At 55.0% G+C, this 22,518-nt stretch overlaps 1 protein-coding gene across 19 annotated transcripts; it reads right to left on the reverse strand.

The window, feature by feature from the left end:
* Positions 1-43: 43 nt before the first annotated feature.
* Positions 44-20,647, reverse strand: TPM3 (tropomyosin 3). 19 transcript variants are annotated; one of them, XM_069795647.1, is made up of 12 exons: positions 19,556-20,647; positions 19,073-19,198; positions 13,010-13,143; positions 12,042-12,159; positions 11,720-11,790; positions 10,842-10,917; positions 9,714-9,776; positions 9,482-9,551; positions 7,572-7,650; positions 5,586-5,649; positions 1,826-1,948; positions 44-1,236 (listed from the first exon to the last, which is right to left on the reverse strand). In XM_069795647.1, the coding sequence occupies exons 1-11, from the start codon at positions 19,667-19,669 to the stop codon at positions 1,871-1,873; spliced, it is 993 nt and encodes a 330-aa protein (XP_069651748.1). In that variant the 5' UTR covers positions 19,670-20,647; the 3' UTR covers positions 44-1,236; positions 1,826-1,870. The 19 variants fall into 19 exon arrangements, with proteins under 19 accessions (XP_069651748.1, XP_069651747.1, XP_069651751.1 ...); XM_069795646.1 differs by lacking the exon at positions 10,842-10,917 and adding an exon at positions 10,269-10,344 and having other exon boundaries at positions 19,556-20,109; XM_069795650.1 differs by lacking the exons at positions 19,073-19,198; positions 19,556-20,647 and adding an exon at positions 16,551-16,749.
* Positions 20,648-22,518: the final 1,871 nt, after the last annotated feature.

Genomic DNA, 22,518 nt, shown 5'->3' on the forward strand with positions numbered 1-22,518 from the left:
AGGTGGCACACAGACAGTAAAGCTCTCCAGCCAGACAGCAGTGTGGAGGGATTGGTTTTTATTTCAAAAGACAGTAAGACAATTTTTCAATTTAGTATCAAAACACTTTGATAGGGTTCCTTTTCTCCAGATTGGCCCCTAGAAATGCTACAACCAAGCAGCATGCTCAAACCACAAGCTACACACCGCGAGCTTGACACATCTCCACACTCACGCCTCACAACAACTACACATCAGCAATGCACAGCAAGATGGCTTGTACCTTATTAAGACACTAAGAGCACTCCTGGCCAGGAGGGAAGGCCTTGGTTCCCTCCCTCAGGGTAGGCAAAAAAAACTTCTCCAAGAAAGCAAGGCTGTTGTACTTAAGCTGTTAAGTGTAACCCAGCAATGAGCGATAAAGCTTGGTGCATCAGCACTTAGTGAAGGCAAATTCAACCCCTGTGTAGCAATGGGTTAGAGGGGCCATGGCTTCTCTAAGCCTACCAGGAAAGGGAGTGGCCAACAGTGGCATGGGGGGGGGGGTGGGGGTGGGGAGGGAAACAACCCCTGCAAAGGTTCAATTGTTCAGATAACAGGCTTGGCTTAAAAAAAAAAAAAGTCTCACCCAAGTTGCTTCTCCACAACACAGAGTTATCTTAAAGCTGAGAAACTGAACTGCTCTTTTGGCAAACAGCTCCTGGAAAGGAAGACTTCCCAACAGGCTGCCATCCCTAGCCCAGCTACTTTGATTCAGTGGCCACAGCCAGAACCATCACACCCTCCTTCCTCCCCTGCCAAAGCAGGGTGGTCCAAAGCTGAGTAACAGAAGGTTAATACCCAATTTTAAAGCCAAGAGCTTTAAAGTATAGCTCACCAGCCTCTCACAAGTTATTTGGAATGTTTACAATGGTTGCTACAAAAAAAGGTAGTTACAAAATGTATACATCTCAAACATGCTCCCCAAACATTATTGCATTGTTTATTTCCCTTAATAATGCTGTTTGAAGCTCTGCCCAACCTGATGGCCTTTAACCCTGAGGCGAAGGACAAGATTTGTTGTTTGGTCAAGTTGGCAACAGAAAGTAAACTCTGGTCCCCAAGGGTTAGAGGTCAGCAGCAGCTGGGCTGCCCCCCCCAGGCATCATGTGGCGGAGGCAGTAGCAGGGATCCATTACATCTCGTTCAGGTCTAGCAGGGTCTGGTCCAGCATTCTTTGCGTGCAGAGATGCTCCTCTTTGGTGGATTTCAGTTTATCTGGCAGGAAGCAAGAGTTATAAGTCAGCTTCAGACAACAGAGAAACCTTCACCAAAGAAAGCTTGCACTAGCCCCTTCCCAGCACGCTGCCACAGCAAGTCCTTAGAGTGGGGGTGCCTGGCTGGGTGCAGCTAGAAGCTCTGAAGTTACCTGGCTCATTTGTAGCCCTTGCCTCTCGCATTGCCGGTGCTCCCAGTTGGCACAGTCACGATGTACTTTTACCCAGTGCTCTAGGCCGTGTTTTGCATGCAGGTGCCTCTGACTGTAGCTAGCCCCAGGCCTTCAACACTTCCAGACAGCAGACCCCTGTGCCCAGCAAGGCACCCAAGAGCAATGTGGAGGTAAAACACACTTAGAAATCACCCCCTGGAATTACAGCTGGTTGTGGGCCCCATCCCCCAAGCACAGGACAGAGATGCCAAGCTGGTCACCAAGACCGTAACTACCTAGCAGCAGGGAGCAGACAACCACGCCTCAAGAACAGCAGGGAAAAGGCTGTTTTCAGTGAAGGGCAGGCAGGGAGCAAGTAGGACCAAGGGTGCTACAACTTTGCTCGAGACTACAGGCAGCTGCACTGTCAATTCTCACATGTTCCTTAAGCCAGGAGGAGAGCTCAGATCAGCAACTAGTGCTCTAGGTAGGCTTTACTCCAAAGGTGAGCCCACCCTTATCACTGAAGAGATCCACACGCTGGGACACAGGACAGACAGGCTGTAGAAAGATGTCCTTTAGGTACAGGCAGTTTCTCAAAGCCACTCCCCAACCTCCCCAGGGTCAGAAACTGTGCACAGAGCAAGAAGCAGCCTTCCTAGAGCACTAGCAACGGCAGCTTTTAGAGATTTGTGCCTGCAGGCACTCAAGACACAGCCTCATGCTGTGGATTTTGGGACTTGTTTTCAAGAGGCCCATGAGCTTTCCCAACCTGTTCTGGGGCTCTGCAGCTGCACTGGGGTCAGGCCCCAGGAATGACTGCTTCCCCCAAACCTTCTAGGCTAGGACTCAACCATATAGGAAAGTACTACAGGTATGCAGTGTCTTACAGACCACAAGGTCAGTCATTTATTGTTAGAAGCCATCATTCCATGCAGCAGGAAATCCTACAGTCATTCAGCTAACAGTAAATTAAGTCATAGCACTTGACAGGCATCTTTTAGCAGACATAAGCCTAACTTCACCCCACCCCTCTCTTAGTGGGTGCAGCCATTCTGGTTCCATGGAGGAGCCAGGCAGGACCCCCTGGACAAGTGAACAAGACTGCTCAAAAAACAGCCAAGTCTGAGGGTTACTTCACCAAGAACAGAGGTTACCTTTATAAAAAAAAAAAACAAAAAACCAACAACCAACTCTTAAATAAATTAGAGGATAAATTCAAGTGCCCCTTTAAATAGCAGCAATTGCATAAAATTTGCAAGTCTGCCAGTCTTAAGAATGATCAGATTTCACTGTGGTCCACAGCATTGGTGGTCGCAATAAGCTTGTTTAATGGTATTAGTGGGCCCCCTTCTCAGTCACACAGATCATGCAGCGTTAACTTCAGCTCATTAGAGAGCAGGCGGTTTTTCTCAAGCTGGCTGTACAGGCGCTCTGCAGCAGCAACAGGATTAGGGGAAACAAGAGGAAGAGAGAAAAAGAGAGAAAGGGAAGGTTAGTAGAGTACCAAGATGAGCACATCAAATAAGCTGTCTCCATAACACGTGCCTCTGAGGATCAAGTCTAGGCTATTACACAGATGAAGCCAGGGAGAACAAAGGTTTGTCTTACTCTAACTTTTATTTCAGCTCAGGATGATCACAGAGAAAACCACGTGCGGGCAGAAATGGAAGTGCTGCCGAGGGCTTGCGAAGGCAAAGAAAGGAAGAGAAGAACACCAGAAGATGAGCCTGCAGGCTGGACTGGGCTGTACCCAGGTAAGGAGCGAGACTTAGGATGTACTTTAAGCCTGTGGAGCACTGTGCAGAAAGAAGTAGTCCTACCACAGCTGAACCAGAAGCACCTTCCAGAGTGAGTCACACCACACAGCAGAGGGATTGATGGGGTTTTTAACAGTAGGACAGGGACACCAGAAGAACTGAGAATGACAGCATCTCATACCTGACCTGGAGGACACCCCTCCAAGGACATGCCTTTGTGCCACACTAACAACCCACCACATCTAGACAAGGACTGAAGGCAGTATCTGCTTCAGGTACAGGACAGAGGAAGTTATGGAGCACAGGCTCCTATTTTACATCTGCCCCAGAACAACTAAATGAGCAGGGCACAAACTGCCACTGCATCTGACAGCCTTCACCTCCCACTCAGTCCCTGTCCTTACAGCCTCACAAGGCCCTAGCAGCCATGCTTGTCCCCAAGGCTGGTACCAAGCACATGTATTCATCAGCAGCTCCAGGGAACGGGAGAACCAGCCGGATCCTCTCCCAGGACAGGTCACCTCTTGGGGCTGCAGCCTGTCAGCCAGAACCAGCCACTGCAGAGAACTGGTTCAGCATCTGTCTCTGCCCATCTCTACACAGGCAGGGTCCTCCCAGCCTGACAACTCCAATTCCTGAATTTGGGGGAATTCCAGGCAGTGAAAAATCCTTACACAACAGCTTCCAGCCTGGCAGAACTAATCATTGCAAACTGTAGCAATACATACAACATGCTGCCTCTGCATGATGAGCGAGCATAAAGCACAGCAATTCTTGGTGGCCTTAGCCTTCCCAAATCCTTGTACTGCAAAACCCCTAGTAATCTAGGGCACCCTCTGAAGGGGATCTACACCATTCCTCATTGCTTTCAACCTAGGAATATTTTGCTCTTGAACAAGACCTGGCCAGGTAAGATCCAGGACACACCAAGTCAAGCTGTTCACATGGAGCAGCTGAAGCATGTCCCCCTCTCCAGAGAGTCTCAGCCCAGTCCCTCCATTGTGACAGCCACATGCAAGGAGGAAAGCTCACCTTCACCCAACTACCCTCAGCTCCTCTCAGCCCTCAGCACCTGCTCTAGCTGCACCTCACTCCGCAGGACAGAGGGTAGTAAAGTTGATTGATTGTCCCTTTACAGCCTTCAAGGGACCAAGCAACAGCCAGAGAAGCCAACAATTTCTGTCCCACCACAATCTAACTAGAAGTTGAGGGAAGTTGTGGTATGGGGGACAGGTACACCCCATCCTGGCCTACATCAGAGCCTACCTTGCAACATCAGCTACCACTGCTGCTACAGACTCGCTCTCTGGCCTCCATGCTGTCTCTGAGCAAGCAGTCTGGGTACCCTGATGCCAGTCTCCAGCCCCAGGTGATCAGGGCTGGTCCTGGGTCTCCAGAGTAGCAAAGGATAGGAGTGAACTGCTGTCAGAAGTACTAATGGCTGTAGGCTGGTGCAACAGCTCGCTGCCTTCAAGCGAGCAGTACTGATTATGGATGGGGACCTGATGATCTACCCACATGAGGGGACAGATTGACTGAAGTAATTGGCATGCCCCTTCCTAGACTTCAGGAACACCTCCTCAACATGGAACACTTGCCCAGGTCTGCTGGGGCTAGCTCCAGTGTTTGGCCTGCTCCCTTCTCCACCCAGCCTGCAGGGCAGCCTTACCAGCCATCCTTGCAACCGGAACTCCAGGACCTGGGCCTTCTGGTCAGCTAATCTGCATTTGCAGCAATCCCGAGTCAACAGCCCAGCTAACAGTAACCAGCCTGCACAAGCCTAGCAATCCAGCCAGACCAGAAGCCTCTCAAAACCTCCCAGGGCAGAAGTTGCATCACCCACCCACCCTGCAGCATGGAGTTCCATTACAACAAGCAGGGAAAGGGCCTGCCACAGCCCAGCCTTCGATAACATCACTTGCAACACCACTGTGCAACAGCACAGCAACCAGCTCCACACAGTGTGAGCCAGTAATAAACCCACAGCCTACAGGACCTCCCCATGAGGAGGGAGGCCATTTCATAAGGGCAAGGTACCACCTCCCACGTGGTAAGAGCTGGCAACTGAGCACTGGGCTGGAAGCCTCCACACACCTGAACACTTGTGACAGAAACCTTGCCCCTCCCGCAGGATCTAGACCCCCTACTCCAGCTGCAGGTTTGGTTACTGAGGAGTTATGGGTTCTTGCTTTGTGCTTACAGGGCACAGTTATTGCCCCATACCCCAGAAGAGTCAGACCACCATCTGCCAGATCTTTCCAAGCTATTACCCTTTAAAATTCCTTGTGGGAATGCTCCCTCCTTCATCACCCAGACCCAGCAGACAGTGGACAGCCCTGACACAGAAGACAAGAGTGAAAACAGGCTAGGGCAGTTCAGCATATCTGGACTATCTTTACTGCTAGTGCCATTTGTGTGGAGAATGGAGTGACACAAACCTGAGGAAACCACGGGAGGTGTCCCATTTCGTCAAAACTCTGTTCATGAAGGGCTCTTCGGGCACTGTGGCAGATGAACCAATCCAGAAAGGAAAAAATATTTGACAAGCCACCACAAGGCAGCACATACAGTTACGAGAGGCTGATCAGTGTTTATGATACCAGAGCAACTAGCAACAGACTCAGATCAGCAGTGGCACATGTCAAGTGTTTGCAGTCTGCTGCCAGCTGCAGTGCTCAGTGTAAAGCTCCATGCCACACTCCCAGGAAGATCCCATCACCCTCAACCCCTGCATGGGGAGAGGAGGACTCTGCAACACAGAGATTCCCTGGCTCAGATGCCCACAGCCCTGCTGCAGTGCATTCTCATTCCTGAAGCAAGGGGCCATACATCCCCCCCCAACACAGGCAGCACCTCACACCCAACCAGTCCTGTACAACTGGAAACCAGCCAGAGCTCACTTGATATTTATTAGCTTTTACACCCTGCCAGTGACCCAGTGACTATCAGGTGTGGTGACTTCCCACTGCAAGCCAGCATTTGGCAACCAATGCCAGTGAACACTACAGAGCAGGCAGGTGTGAGGAGTGTCTTTAGCCAGGCTGAATGAAGCAGGCACAGCTCAAGGACTTCCTGCTGCAAACCCCAGCCTCCCATTTGACCCTACAGAACATGCTGTCCACCAAGGCACTATTTGCAGAGCTGCAATTCACATCTGTGAGCCAATAAGACACCCAAAGGGAAAAATCCAGCATATTAATGAAGTCTGTATTCCAGCATGGGTGATGATGGTTACACTGGTTTCAAGGCAACATTGGAACAGTTACTCTAAAGCAGCAAGTGGTCACTAGAAACTCATTTCTCAAAAGCACCAGCCGTTCCATTCAATTTATACAAGAATTGTTTTCCTTAAAAAAGGTGACATCATGCTCAAGCAAGAGGCAAGAGAAATACAAAAGGAGCTTTATGGCTCTACACAAGATATGCAGATGAGAACAACATACTCCCAGCTACACCCAGACATTGAAAGGGCAGCCCCTCAGAGCACAGCAGTGTCTGGCACATCGGGTCAAACAGAGGGAGCTTTGTTTAGGAGCAAGTGCAGCATAACTGGGGGGCTGCTGCTGCTGTCAAGCTTCAGCGTCTTTACAGCACTCGTTCCCAGGGATGCCCTGTGCACAGTAACTGGAAAAAGGTACTGGAATTCAGAGCAAGATGACGAGAGCATGAATGCAGGGTGCAGATGCAGAACAAGCCACCAAGCAGAGAGGCAAATCCAAAGTGGAGTTTGGAATCACAAGACTTATCTGCATGAGACAGAAGGAGACACTAATTTTTTTAAGAGAAGCTTAAGTGTTTGTGCACAGCAAACTTTGCTTAGGGAGCTTTCAGACACTAGTGTTAAGGCTCTTCCTCTGCAGTGCAAGTACCTGGCCTCTCCTTGGTTAGTGGTAAGGACTGTGTGGAGCAGCTGTTAGCAGAACCCACCACAAATCTGAACAAAAAGCCCAGTAGCAAAGTTGCATAAACATACGAGTTCAGCTACTTCCACAGATCAGTTCATGATCCAGCCCATCTCAAGCATGTTAGGGCAATTCTTAAGGAATCCACTCAAGGGCTATCCACAGCCTCTTCCAGGAGGAAACCCGAGACCATGGCCCAGTGGCTCCAGCAGAAAACTAAGCCACATTACCTTAGGAAGCCTTTCCCAGTGGGACTGGGAATTGCACTCATAGAGTTCAAGTCAGAACCCTTTCAGGCCAGCACAGCACTTAGTGTTACACATGCAGATCACAAGGACCTAGAGTTAGACTACAGCATGCTGCAGGGAAGCCTCCACAATCCTCGAGGCAGAGATCTGTAGAAGTAACCTAGACAACACAGTGCCATTGATTCTCCAACTATGAAAATCACAGCAAACCAAGCAAGCTCTGGCGGTCTAGCCTGCTGAAGCAAGAGGCAAACACCAGCCAGCTCATATTTACATGGAAGTCATGTCATTCAAGGCGTGGTCCAGTTCCTCACTAATTGCTTTGTACTTCAGTTTCTGGGCATAGAGCTCATCTAGAAGATGTTTAGGAGGAGAACAAAAGGGAAACAATGAGGGAAGGTAGAGGAGTTCTTCCAACACCCTGGGGCAGGAAAAGCAGTATGGGACTCATGAACAGAAGAAAATGAAGTTAGATGTGGAGCCATCACAACTCCATATTAGTTCCTGACAATGAACAGGAGGGTTCCAACAGCCTGAGGACAGTCTGACCAGCGAGTGCCTTCCAGGATTACAAGCCAGCTCCAAGGGGAGTAGAGCCAAGAACCCAAGCTGCATCAGCTTGTGAGAACAAGCTGCCCAGCTAGGTCAGCAAGAACCACTAACAGGAGGAGCAGCAGGGAAGGGCAACTCCATCCACTTAGGGAGAAGCTTGCTACATCTAAGGAAGGCATAGATCAATTGAGGTGCTTTGTTCTCAACTTCAGTCTCAATACAAAAAACAGCTTGGGAGAAGTCAGTCACATAATAGCCCTGGGCAGAGGGAATTCCCATTCTGTAGTACACAGCTAGGCAGGACAAGCCAAACAGACAGGCCACACCTCTGTTTTCCATCAGATAATGGAGCAGACAGGCAGATCACCCACCTTCAGGGGAGGAGGCAGTCCTAAAACTTGCCCTGATGCACTCCTTGAGCACTGCACAGAGCTGGCACAGACTTCTCCCAGCTCTGGCTGCCTAGGCTACAGTACAGCTGGTAATGTTGTTAACAACTTGACAGAGCCCAGAGAACTTTGTCAGTTGTCATAAACTAGGTCACTTCAGCAGCAAGGCTGGAGACTAGAGCCAACTCTCGATCAACATGTTTCAAGGGAAGCATGCAGGGATTTGGAGGAGTTTGTGCCGTTCCCAATAAAAGCTTGCCCTGGATCATGAGGTGGCTCAGATTGCTGCTTGGCTACAGTTCTGGAACAGCTCAGCTGACACCATTGCTATTTCTAGATAAAAAAACCTCATGAGTGATTTCAGGCAGTAAGACATGGCTTTGAATCGCCAAGACCTGGCACTAAAAGACCACAAAGGCACATGCTGTGGTCGAGGTAGGAGGCCTGCAACAGTTTTGGTTTACCAGCACCACCACTCCAAGCACAGCTATCCACAGAAGAATCTGGCCACAGCCCCAGATTTAAGGGAGACAGTTGGAACTTTCTCCTTCCATGTCTTGAGGAAACGCAGGATTCTGTGATGGCTGGCCTCAGGAGTGCTCCTGAAGTACTGTCAAACCCAGACCAAGAGGAGGAAAGGAACCCATCCTTGGCACAGGCTGACCACCACACTGCATGGACAGGGCTTCTGGTGATTTAATCTTGAACCAGGACTGACACTGGGGAGCCTGAGTCTTCATGGGGGTTGTTTCAAGACCCACTGACTACTGTGGTTGACTTGCAGCAACACTGTCTGCAGCAGACAGCCATGTGCATGAGATTCTGCACACAAGTATGTTATTGTAACCAATTCCTGTTGGGTTCAGGCGTTTTTTTTCCTACACCATTCCTTAAAATTGGTTAAGCTGGAGCATAGGAATCCAGTTACATTCCTGAGGACATCACAACCAAGATACACCAGCCACTCTATCTGTCACTATCAGTCAGATACAGCAAGGTGTTTGGATCAAGAGCTTGAGACCTACCGCAGTGCAGCCAGGGAACTGTTTGCACAGAGTAGATACATGGTGCACAACTCTTGAGCCCAGAGGCACCAAGCCTCACCTTGGAGGCCAAGTTAGGTCATACTCTGAGTATTGAGGAGCAGAGCAGTGTCTCCACTCTGCAGCTATCTGGGAGATAGCCTTCCTCAGCTCCCCACTCCTCACCACATATTCTTTGGCTTCCCGTCCCCAGAATGTACCTTCCAAATCATCAATGGTCTTCTCCAGCTTGGCTACAGACCGTTCAGCAAATTCAGCACGCGTCTCCGCCTGCCAGACAGAAGCGAGCCAGTTAGTACAACAGCTTTGGGATACAGCAAAGGACTACAAAGGCATCAGCCTGAGAACATGAAGTCTCCCATGCTCCACATCTCTCCCCAGTCAAGCTGAGGTCAGTTCACCCAGCTGGGCCATCCCAACACAGTCACTCACCTCTTTGAGTTTATCAGTCAGGATCTTGATCTCTTCTTCATATTTATCCTCTTTTTGAGAGTACTGAGGAAAAGGAGAAGAGTCAGCAATCATCAGCCCTCAGCAGCCCCAGGTACCTCCCACTCCAGGGAGCCCACAGCTACAGAGGGGGACTTAAACTCCTCACTGCAGTGCACATGTCCACAGAAACTTTCAACTGGGAACTGTTCACATCCCTACCCTAGTCCAACAGAACTGGGTCAGGCAGCAAGTCCCACACCATGCACGTAACACAAACTTGGGCCCAGAAAAATTCTTGTCCCAGCAGCATAAACATCTTGGCTGATAAAGTCTGCCCCAAGGCAGGGAAGGGCAGCCAGACTTCCACACTCCCAGCTTCAACAGTCAACATTAGCCCTGCACTGAAATCCGTTAGCTCCCTTGCATGAGCAAGCACAGTTCTCCTTGCTTGCTTAAGGCTGCAGTTGTGTCATTTCCATCCCAGTGGGTGCTCTGCTGTCACACACCCTCCTAGCAAAACAGAAATGTTTCTGGCCCTTGGACAAGCAGCCCTACCTTCTCAGCCTGAGCCTCAAGAGACTTGAGATTGTTGGTGACATTCTTCAGCTCTTCTTCCAGCTCGGAACATTTACTGTGGGGTTTCGTAAAGAAAAGGGGGAGAAAAAGGAAAAGAAGAAGTGGGAGGAAAAGACAGGAGAGACAAGAAGTGAATCCATGTGCAGGAAAGACCAGGAAGTTCCTTAGGAGACGGTCTGCTATCAGACTGGATGGGACCCTGCTTTGAGGCACTTGTGCGGAAAGCAAGTTCCCCTCCCACCTCCAAGTTCATATTTTAAGTATTCTGCCAGCACATGTGCAGGGCACTGAGCTGAGCAGCTGAGATGCAGTTTCTACTTGAAGACTCCAGGTCCAGCAGAAATCTGTGTCCACATGTTTAGTTTGCTGTAAGGAGTGAAGCTGTTCTGACAGACAGATGGACAGCCACCACCACTCAGGCAAGAATGTTTATGGGCAGAGAGGACAGAACATTCCAGGACAGAGAAAGACGCAGTTAAGCTGAGGAAAGGAGCATAGCAAGAGGACCACAAGAGTTCTGGTTTAATGGTTCGAGAAGGGAAAGGTTAGTACCTTTTCTTCAGCAACAGACAGACACTTCAAGTTCTGGTCCATCACTCTGATCTGCTCCTGCAGCTCCCGGCAACGACTGTTAGTGATGGTCACACGATGGCACAAGCCAGATGGGGGCAAGGGTCAAAAGGAGCACCAATAGCACAATACCACAGAGCAAAAAAGGGGGTAGGAGAAAAACACAAAAAAGTCACGGTCATGACATGCAAGTCTGGGCAGGAAGCATGGTGCTACTGCTGCGTACACACTAACTTTGTTAGACAAGGCCCAGAGTACAGAAAGGCCCTGACCAACTCCTCGAGAATCAGCTAAAGCATCCAGACATGTGAAAGTAGCCCAAGCACCACAGTTTGTGTCTGCTCCAAGCAGAGGAAGTCCAGCTTGCTGCTCAGCAGTGCAGAAGTCTGTAGTGGTTACTGCAAACATTTTAATAAGAGGCCAAAGACCAACATCAGCCACAGTTGTGCCCTTGGACATCCCGCATGCCACTTCAGGTCCCAGCCTGCAAGGCCTCTGCCACTTTAGGACAAGCACTGTGCACTCATGTGCCCCGTAGCAACATGTAAGGATCTTGGGACCATAAATACAAAGCAGTGCTGGTGAATACTGAGTGCAGAAGGAATCTCCGGCCTCACTAACCAGGGAGTCCCTCCATGCAAAGGGGCAGAATATCTCCACTACAAGGCAAATCACGTCTTCACAAACTCCACATCCTCAGTAGACCTAATCCTGTTCCAAGCAGGAGAGCACTTCCAACTCTTTCATCTGAGGATCTAAACCCACCCTGTGCTTCAGGCCTTGTGTAACAAGGTTAGAAATGCTGTGTTAGTTCCCATGCAAAAGTAGATGTGCCAGTTACATGTGAGCAGATTACTCACGACTCTGCAAGCTCAGCTCTCTCTTCAGTACGTTCCAGATCTCCTTCTATGATCACCAGTTTCCGAGCCACCTGGAAGGGAGAATCAGAGTTAAGAGGAAGGAAGATTATTCTGTTCTTGTAGGCTGTGCAAGGCAGTAAAGGGAATGCCTGCAGGCATCACTGGAGCTGCCAGAGTCTTTTGGCTAAGGGGAATACTGAGGTAGCTCTGCTGAGAGCCAGGCTCTCTCCCAGGTTTGCTGAGGAAAGCCCTGTCAGCAGCAGGAAGAGGAGCCATCTCTCCCAGCCAGGGTCAACTGTACTAGAGCATCCAAGGGTCTCACCTCCTCATACTTCCTGTCTGCCTCCTCTGCAATGTGCTTGGCTTCCTTGAGCTGGATCTCCTGCAGTTCCATCTTCTCCTCATCCTTCAGAGCTCTGTTTTCAATGACTTTCATGCCTCTGCCAAAAAGAAAGCACAGGGAGGGGAGATGTATAAAACAATCCTGTACAAGCCAGCAGTATAATGACTTTCAGAGCATTAACAGTGCCCCTGCAGGACCACATTGCTTCCTTATGAGCCACCACACCTCTGAGTGCAGAGGGTTGCACAGGAAGGCAGGCACCACTGGGCTGATGCAAATACAGCAACCTTGATTGCTCAGAATTAACTGTTCCTTGGTGCATTACTCCAGTAGCTCACTGGGCTCCTGGACCAAGGGAAATGTGGTACTGCCAAGAAGAACAAGCCAGGCTGTCTTAGGGACTTCACACAGCCGAGCCAAGCACTTTCCAGGCTGGAATGCAGGAAGAGCCAAGTCTGTCTTTATGGCAGGACATCAGCTGGGTCAGGCTGCTCACTTCAGCATGTGCATCGATGAAGTACATGAGCCAACTGGAAGTGGACTGCTCCCCTCTTGAATCACACTGCCAGGTCAGGGGATGTCTGCCAGAAGGGAGTATGCTGGCAGAGCCAGCAGGAAGAGAGGCTTCCCCACCAGCAGCCACCTTTACAAGTCAACAGTGTCCCAGAACTCACTTATTTCCCCTCCCTTGGAGGTAGGGATGCATGGTAGCACACATTCCACACAACACTTACTCCCTCCTTAGCCTCAGGTTCCAAGATACTCACTCAAGGCCAACAGCATTGTTTTAGTTGCTCTGCATAAGTGGGCACCAACTCCCACACCCAGCCTTGATGTGGTATATACTTCCCACCCCCTAGGAAGCCCAAGAGGTTGATGGCACTGGGTCCTCAGTCAGGAACACGTCAGATATGTTTGACGGAGTGAGAGCAGCAGCCCTTGCTCACCTTTCACTTTCATCTGCAGCCTTCTCTGCCTCTTCCAGCTTCTGCAGAGCTGTGGCAAGGCGCTCCTGGGCTCGGTCTAACTCTTCTTCTACCAGCTGGATACGACGATTCAAAGATGCCACTTCTGCCTCAGCCTAGAGGGAGCAGATGAGGGTGACTCAAGTCTGTGGCAGATTAGCAGTCTGTGCAGGGCAGCTGAAGTCTGCCTTCAGGTCAGCAGCAGCACACGGGAAGCCAAAACAAAGCCAGAGTGCTTTATCCACTTTCTTACAGAGGCTGCACTCCCATACACTTGCACGCACGTTAAGCTTCACGACATTTCACACACACATGCTTTGTCCATGCAGCAGTCATCCTGCAGGTTTCTCGCCTGTCAGCTTGAGCTGACATGACAGTTTAAGCCATAAACACTAAGTACATGACTTACGCTAATGGGCCTTCTCTGCAGCTGCTGTAATCCTGCCAGGCCATCAATCACAGTCCTATTTATCCACCACACCAGAGCTCTGACAGCTACCATTTAGCACAAAGTCGGTTTATTCATGTGATCTGGACATGAGCATTGCTTGAACCAAGCCCTCTCATCAGCAACATGAGAAAGATTAACAGCTTCAGGTTCAGAGGTCTGCCAAGTTGTGTCAAGGTGCTGGCAGGCTAGGCTTTCTACAGCGCTGCCATGACCTGGGGCAGCAGCAGGGCTCAGCTGATTGCTGTAGTGCCCACAACCCCAGCAGCTCAAGCCTGGAGGGCCAGCTATGCTCTAGGCTTTCTTCCTCCCAGCAATTCACTAATAACCTAGAGAAAGACCAAAAGCCTCATCCAGTCTTGAGGCAGCCACCTCAGTTCAGTCATACATGCCAGGAGCTGGTGAAATTGCCAAGAGCCCGCAGGCGCCATGCATTTGCCAGAAGCATGACCACAAAAGTGACCGAGGCTTTAATGAATCAGCAGAGATCAGAAGCCATCATCACACCCCCTCCAGCCAGGCCTGTTACAGCAGCACTGCTATCCCACCACTGCTAGACCACAAGGCATCTGCTTATGAGCCCAATCTGCATCAACCCTGACCAGAGCCTGGGGGGAAGCCTAGACACTTTGGGGACGCTAACACCCCACCTGAGCCACCCCGAGGGAACCCAGAATCCTGCTCTCCAGCAGGATTACTGCACTGGTACAAAGATGGACAGGGCTGCAGCCATTTCAGGGCAGCACTGTGATCTTCTACAGAGATCTACGCACAGGCACATGCCAGGCATATATGAAATATCCCAGCTACTTATAACAAAGCAGCCTGCAAGGACATGCTGCTTCTAACCATGCCCAAAGAGGGAGGAGCAGAGCGATGAAAGAAGCCAGTGTTAGAGCAGGGCCCAACACAAATCACCTTCAGTTCCTGGGAGCGGCTGTCCGAGCTCTCCCCCCTGCCCCAGTTGGCAGCAAGGTGCTCGGTGGTGTCCGTCCCCCCACACCCCGACCCCCCATCCTGTCCCCCCCTCCCCAGCATGTTTCAAGACCCGGTTGTGAGAACACAAGTTGAAGAGGAGCTCCCACGCTGGCATGCCCTGCTCTACACCAGGGAAGCCCACAACACTTTGATGCTCAAACAAGGCAGTGCTGCAGCAGGCTGCCACAGAGCCAGCCCTGCCAGCATGTTCCTCCAGAGAAGGAAGTGCTCTGCTCAAAGAGGAACAAAATGATATATTAAACAGAACTGGGAAGGAGACTGCTTGACACATGTCTTTTGCCTATTAAAGAGGCAACAAGCTGTCAAGGTGGAGAGCCTCCTCCTTCTCCCAGGGGACTGAGACACACCAGCACAGCAAGCCTCTGTTTCCTGACCCCCTGAACCACATCATCTAGCCCTGACTTCCTGCAGGCAGCCTTAACCCACCCAAAAAAACCACCCTTGCGTTTAAGGAACTGCCTCTCTCCCTCTGCAGAAGGGTCCTTACACTTTGCTTTCTGCTTCTCCTCACAGGATACAGCTGAAGCCGTCAGGCTTCCCCAGAGCATGGGGGTGACACTTCCAGGCAGCCCCACTGCCGAGCAGCACATTCCCATTACTCTGTGCCTCCTTCAGAAAGACAGCTCTGAGTCAGGGAGCTACCGGGAGCCCTGTAAGCAAAGGACAGAGCTTGCCTCAGCCTTCAAGGCTCACCATCGCTTCCCCAGGCCACAGAGATCTAATAGTAACATTCCTCAGGACCCAAGGGCCAGGCCACAGGGCGAGTACAAGACACCACTACACTGGGAGCACTGGTTCTCTCCCCTATCACAAGGCTCCAGCAAGCTGGGAAAAACACACACGTTCCCATGACAACACCGCTATTGCAAGAGAATTCCTTATGTGGCTGCAAAGAAAGAGCCCAGATGAGGTCTGGGAGTGGCCTCGTCCCACTGTACAGCAGAAGCTTCTGCCATCAGCCTCAGTAGCAAAGCCTGATCAGTCCCACAGCAGCAGCACCACACCACTCATCACAGACCTCAGACCTGGGCACTGTGGGTGGAAAAGCCTCAGCTTCATTTGAACAGACTCATCAGCAAAGTCACTGCGCAAATTTGCAGAGAGCCATGCTCAGATCTGAGACAGTCACCCTTGAGGACCTGCTCCGTGTCACACTGTCCGCCGTCCCCACAGTATCGCCAGCCTTGCCTGCCTCCCCAGCCTGACAGAGCTGTCAGAGCAAGCACTCACCAGCTCAGATTCTGCCATGGTTGGCCCTTCCTTCCCTCCAAGCGATCCCAGCCCAGTCCCTACCTGCCCCCAACGCTCTCACAAGGCTGCAGGTCTTGGGGGCTGCCTGCCCCAGGCAGCAGAGATCCCTGCTCGCTGGGATTTGGGCAGGATGCAGAGCCTAGGGAGTTTTCCACTCAGCTCCTGCATCGGCACCATCACGAGTGAGATCACTTCCATTTTATCAGTACATGCCAAAGCTACTCACACCTTTGTGCTTGCAACACTGGGCCAGACAAGATGGCCGGGTTCCTCCCTTCCTCTCCAGCAGCTCGGAGCAAGCAGACAGCCAGGGAACCCGACCAGGGACCGGGCGCCCTCCCCAGCAGCCACCAGCCGCTTTCAGCTCCGGGCTGGCTCAGGAGACCGGTAACAATGAAAGAGCGATCCGCCGGCTCCCTCCAGCTCCAGTCACTCCGAGGCACCGGCCGAGGCACCACGGCCGGGGTCCAGGGGACCCCAGCGAGAGCCGCCGCCGCTACCACGGGACACGCGGCGGGGAGGGACCCCCGGCCCCAGCAGACCCCAGGGCGAGCGGCGCGGGGCCCGCATCGCTGCGAGCTAAGGCCACGCAGGAACGCGGAGACCCGGGCCGGGATCGCACCGATGCTCTCGCAGCCCCGGGCCCCGCGGCGCTGTCCGGAGCGGCCCTCGACACCGCCAGACCCGCGGGAGCGCCGCCCGCCCCGGCTCTACCCCCCACCCCCGGGTGGTCGGCACGGCCGGCTGCGGGGTACCCCCTCCCCACGGGGCCGCCGGCGGCGGGGCCGACCCACACGGCAGCCCGGCCCGCGGCACCGGCGATACCTGCTCGCGGTTGCGGCGCTCGGCCTCCACCTCCCGCTGCAGGCGGTCGGCCCGCTCCTCGGCGTCATCCGCCTGCTGCTGCAGCACCTGGATCTTGCGCTTCACCGCCTCGATGGTGGTGGCCCCCGCCATCCTCTCGTCCCGGCCCGTCCCGTCCCGCGGATCCGCGCTGCGCCGGCCCCGCCCTGAAATACCGGAACCCGCCGCCCCGGCCCCACCGCCCGGGAAGTGACGTCACTTCCCCCGCCCGCGTTGCCGTGGAGACAGAGAGCAACCGCCCGGCCTGGGGACACCGGGGCGGCCCAGGCGGGAGAGGGGGTACCGGGACCTGCCCCATGGTGGGCTGGGTACGCTGGGACCTGCCCCACAGGGGCCCGAGGGCCTGGGCCTTGCCCCCACACAGTCCTGGAAGCCTGCCCCACACGGGCCTTCGCGTTCTGCCCCACGTCGGGGCATGTACCCCTCGCGGTCCGGCGGCTGTGCGGCCCCGGGAGCGCCATGGGGCTGGGGCAGCCCCGGGGCCGCCCTGTCCCTCAGCCCCGCGGGCCTTATACGGGCACTGCCGGGCCGCCGCATTCCCGGGGTCTGAGCTCATGTACCGCCTCTCCCCACACACGTTCCAGCCCTAGCGAGCCCTCGCAGCCCGCCAGGCCCAAGACCCTGCAGCCCTGCGGCAGATCATGCTTCCCACCTTCCTCCCCCGGAACAGGGCTCTGGCGTTTGCTGGCACCGCCGAGCTGCAGTGCTGAGCACTGGTGCCAGGCTCCCCCTCCACAAACCCACTGTTGCGACAGCTTTAGCTGTTGCTAAAACTCTCTGGTCTCAGCTGGGGCAGAAAACGCTGCTGAGAGCGGCGTTCCTCTGTGCGGCAAGGGTCACGGAGACCCCTTAGAGCTCAATAAAAACACAACCAAGAACCGTCACTGCCCTCACTCACCACGAAGCCCGTTTGGCAGGGCTTCGGGCACATGAATAGAAGGAAAAGGGGCACTGGGCTGCTGCCCCTGTGCCGCCTCCTAAAAACCTCGGCAGTCGGGCAGGCACGTGCCCCAGGGTTGCGTCTGCCAGGTCAGAGAGGGCTGGCACGCACTTGGCCAGCCAAATGGCTTGGCATGTCCCCCAGAGATGAGCTGGCAACCAAAAGGGCCTGACCTTGCGCGCTCCTGCTGGCTGGAAGGAGCTGGGATACAGCTCTGCACATCCAACGCTCTGGGGTGCGAAATCCCTCCTCCCACCGCTCTGCTTCCCCGAGCCAGTGTGAAACCAGGGGAGCCCCGAGAGCCACCCTAGGAGGTAGTGGGCAGAAAAAGGGAGCTCCAAATGCACAGAAAAGGATTAACAAGTTGTGAAGCGAGTGGGGATGTGGTCCTCAGCGATGTGGTGTGACAGCAGGGAGACTGAGAATGCCAGCAGGGAGCGAAGGGAGAGAAGAAGCATGCGAGGAAGGGAAAGGGCTCCCCAGAGCTCTGCAACGCGGTGCTTGGAACGTGCTGAGCTCCAGTGCAGGGCCGGCGCTGCCGCCACACTCGGCTGGGGCTGGGACAGGAAGCCACAAGCAAAGCCACAGGGTTGATGAACCGCCCAGTACTCAGAGAGAGCTCGGGAGTTCCTGATTACACCCTGGACCCCAGTTCAAAGCCAGGCAAGAGCCAGCCCAGGCGCTGTGCCGGGGCTTGGAGCGCTTCCCCATGGCCCGGCATCAGTCGTGTAGCAGAAGGGAAAGGCTCTTGCCTCTGGGCCGGACATCAGAACTGGGCTTGTTGAGGAACTGAGGACTTTCTCCTGGCTCCCACACACTGACACTCAACCCCTGCAACATCGCAGCCCCATGGGGTGACAGCCCCTCTGACTGCCAGGTCCCGGCAGGTGATGAGTGGGGCCAGATGCTGTGCCACATGATGGCCGGGAGAGCAGCCGGCCAGTGAAACCCTGCACCGGTCATGCCATTGTTTTCCTGGAAACAGCAGCCAACAATAGCTGGGCTGTGCAGTTGTCACGCTGCCCACGCAGCCTCTGCCTGCCTGGGGAGACAAGGGCTCCCTCCTCCTCTGGAGCTTGGCTCCTCTGCCAACAACTGTGACTCGGAGCTTCCTGGGGAGATGCGTGGACCCCAAGTCCTGCGCTTGAGGGACTGCTGGCTGTCACCAGCTGCTGTCACTCTGTCCTCAGCTTGGGGTCCTCATGTCCTGCTTCAGGGGTCCTGGCTGCCAAGCGTGCTCTGTCCCTGCTCCCAGGCTACCCAGGACATCCTCGCCCAAGAAGAATCTGGGACCAGCCCCTGCCAGCATCCCTCTGTCCCCTGCATGGCCATGGGTGGCCCCCCAGGGTGTGTCCTTTCTGGGGTCACTCTCTGCTCCCAGACACATGTACAGCTTTGCCAGGAGTGCACCAAGACTGACAGGGACCTTCCTGCATCCCCAAGGCTGCAGAGAAGGGCTTGCAGTCCTACCGGGAGGGTGACAAGGGGAGGGCGACAAGGGGAGGGCAGCCAACCCAGCTCCCACCCTGCATCCCATACATACGTCTGCCGCCTTCTTCTCTGCCAGCTCCAACTTCTCCTGGGCATCTTTCAGGGCCTCGGAGTATTTGTCCAGCTCATCCTCTGTCCCCTTCAGCTTCTTCTGCATGGCGGCGAGCTCGTCCTCCAGCTGGAAGGGCAGCGGCAGTCACTGCAGGTGGACACCCCTCTGGACCCCCACACGGCAGGAGAGCCCTGCCTACCCCATCCCAGGCTCAGCTCTGCTCCACGACATCCCTCCTGCCCCATCCCACCCCATCCCCATCTGCCTCACAGTGTCCATCTCTGTCCCACATGCCACCAGCTGGCAGGGGCTGAGCCCTGGGCAGCTCTCAGGATGCCCCCGAGCTGTGGGACAGTGGCAGGTCTCACACCCTTGAACCTCTTGCCGCAGTCTGTGTTGGGTCTGGGCTCAGCGTGGTCCATCACGGGGAGAAGCCATCCCCCCAAACATTCCTGGACTGGGGGCTTCTGCCACCCCCCCTACCTGCTTGCTCCGCTCCTCTGCCTGCTTCTGCTCAGCCTCTGCCTGCTCCGCCCGGTCCAGGGCATTCTCCTTGTCCAGCTTCAGCATCTGCATCTTCTTCTTGATGGCCTCCATCCTCGGTGGGACACGGGCGCTGGCGGCGGGGCAGTGGGCAGCAGGATGGGCAAGGGGCAGGCAGAGCAGCAGTGCTGCCTGCCGCCCCGCTGCCTGGTTTATCAACTCTGCCCTGCTGGCCGGTGGGGGGGCTTTGCCTTTCTTGGGCTGAGCTGCCTCCCCACCTTCCCAAAAAGTCTGTGCTAAGGACCCATTGTCTGCCCTGGGGGGGTCCAGGCGGCCGCAACCTTATTTGGGCTCATGAGGACAGCTGGGGCAGTTATAAAAAGCAGCGGCAGGTCTGCAAGCAGAGGGTCTTACATTGTCCTGGCTGCCCACCCACCCCATGCAATGGGACACCGTGGCCAGCATCACAGGGACACCATGCTCCCACTCGGCACTCCCTCGGGACATGGTCGGGACATTGAGCTGGGTCCATGCGACACTGGCAGCGAAGCGCCCCTGGGTTGCACCCCACCAGGCTTGGGATGTTTTGGTGGCCCCCGGGCTGACATTTACCCGTCCCCGGGGGTGGCATGGAAAAGGGCAAGCTCAGCCCGGTGCTATTTTAAGAGCAGGGGCTTAGCAGCAGCCCCTGGCCTGAATTATTTGGCACAGCAGGGAGCAGCGGGGGGAGCCAAGCCTGACACCCAGGGAAGAGCCCCCAGGGAGTCCACTGAGCCCCGAGTCCAGCTCCAGCCGTGCTGGTGCTTGGCGGCGAGGCAGAAGATGCTGTTGGCAGCTGGAGGAGCAAATTCCCCAGGCACAGAGAGGAATTCTCAGGGAGAGCAGTGGCACTTCCTACACAGCTGGGGGATTAGCAGCCTCCTCGCGCCAGCTCCAAGGTCCCACTGGCCCTGCAAGCCAGGTCGGGATCTCCCATGGGGGAGACCCACTTGTCCCATCCAGGGACAGATTTTGGGGGCTGAGGGGGTAAGCACACAGGGACCCAGAAGACGGAGACCAACCCTGGTGACAGCTCCTCACTCCCCAGGCAGGGCAGCAGAAGGGACAGTGCCTACAAAGGGCCCCAAGCAGCCGCTGTGCCTCCATGCCCCGGTAGCCATAAATAACCCCATGCACCAGGGCAGCGGAGCCAGTGGTAGGCACAGGGCCACATGCCTTTGTCCTGGGATCATCCCAGGCGTAAGCAGGAGGACAGGTGTTGAGCACTGACCATGCCACCATCCCAAATCTCCGCCAGCCCGCAGCGATGGCAGCTCCCAGCTCCTTCTCCCCAGCCCCGCAGAGGCGGGCGTGCGGTGTGGGCAGATGGGTTTTACTGCAGCAGCGAGAGGGCAGGCAGGGAGTACGGGAAGGGGCACGGACCCTTTGTGCTCCCCCCTGCCCGCAGGAGGTAGCAGGCAGCATCTTGCCGGGTCAGCGCTGGGTGTCCCTGGCGCTGTAAGAATATGTTTGATATTTAGTTGGTTTTCCAATAAAACAACCTAATATCAAACATATCAGACAGAGGCAGGGGCAGGCGAAGGCAGACAGGACACGGGGCTCAGCTTCCTGCAAAAGAAAGAGAGAAGGAGAGGTGGAGAGCTGGAGGTGGGGATTAACTCCTCGCTATTTCCCTGAGCAGGACTCCCCAGGGCACCACGGCGGCAGCACCCCGGCCTCGCCTCAGCGTCTGGAGGCTGCCTGGGCAGCTGCATCAGCATTGGGATGCTCTGGTATCCGGTGCCCGAGCAGGAGGCATCCTGCAGTGGGGACGAAGCTGGAGCAGAGCAGTGCAGGCACAGTCGCATGGCATGGCATGGCATGGCAGGCCATGGCACACCATAGCACAGCATGGCATGGACTGGCACGTCATGGCATGGCACGGCACAGCAGGCAGCGCTGCCCACCTGTCCCTGCACACCCGGGGCCAAGGGGACCCTACATCCATCACTGCCTTACCTGGGCTGGCTTGGGGGCTCCTCAGCGGTCTGGCTCAGGGGCCGCCCAGCTGCCGTTTATAACTGCGTTCAACTGCACCCGGCGGGGGGATGTGGCCAGCGAGCGCCCTGGCCCTGCGCGCATGGCCTCATTCCCATTAATTACCACCCATCGACATCCCCCTGCCCCTCGGCGGACCCCCGCGCCCTTGCCGCTGAGCGCTGCTGGTCGATATGGGTCGATGGCCCTGCGCCGCCTGCTCCTGCCCCTGGTCACACTCCACCATCATTAGCAGGGTCATCAATACCGGGGAGCCGGCCCCATCCCAGTGGGCTCTGCACCACTGAGGGGCTATGCATGACCCTGCCCAAGGACAAGCCCCAGCAGGGCTGTGTCCCTGTCCCCTCACTTTGGGGAGCCCTTGGGACCCCGTGTCCACAGGAGCATTCCCTCCGTGAGGCAGCCAGAGGAGGCAACCGCCTGTCACCCTGACCCATCCCTCATGTGGAGGCACAGGTGGGTGAAAAAGGCAGGACCCCTGACCAGCTCTGGGGTGGCCATTGGGGCCTGGCTGGCGGCGTCCAGCCATGAGGGCACATGGGGTCTCAAGGTGCTGGGGGCATGCGTCTCCCCACACCATGTCAGTGATTTGCTGCAGCGGGACGCACCGACCTTGGGAACAGCACTGGGGGCTCTGTGGGGGCCCAAACTTTGAGGGACCAGTGTGGCAGGACACGGGGCAGCCAGAGCCCCGAGTGCCACAGGAGGATGGGGGCACAGACCCTGCCCTGCTGCCTGCCTGGGCTGGGTGACCAGGGGCTCCAGCCCCATGGGGGTGGCAGCGGGGCGGCAGGGCCACATGGGAAGGGTGGCAGCAGGGATGGCAGGGACACACGTGGCAGCAGCACAGTGCCAGGAGCTGGGTGGGAACATGCATGCAGTGGTGGCTGATGTGATGCAACCCGACAGCCAAGCTAATGAAGGGC

Source organism: Haliaeetus albicilla, chromosome 10 (genome assembly GCF_947461875.1).
Source record: "Haliaeetus albicilla chromosome 10, bHalAlb1.1, whole genome shotgun sequence".
NCBI classification, from domain to species: domain Eukaryota; kingdom Metazoa; phylum Chordata; class Aves; order Accipitriformes; family Accipitridae; genus Haliaeetus; species Haliaeetus albicilla.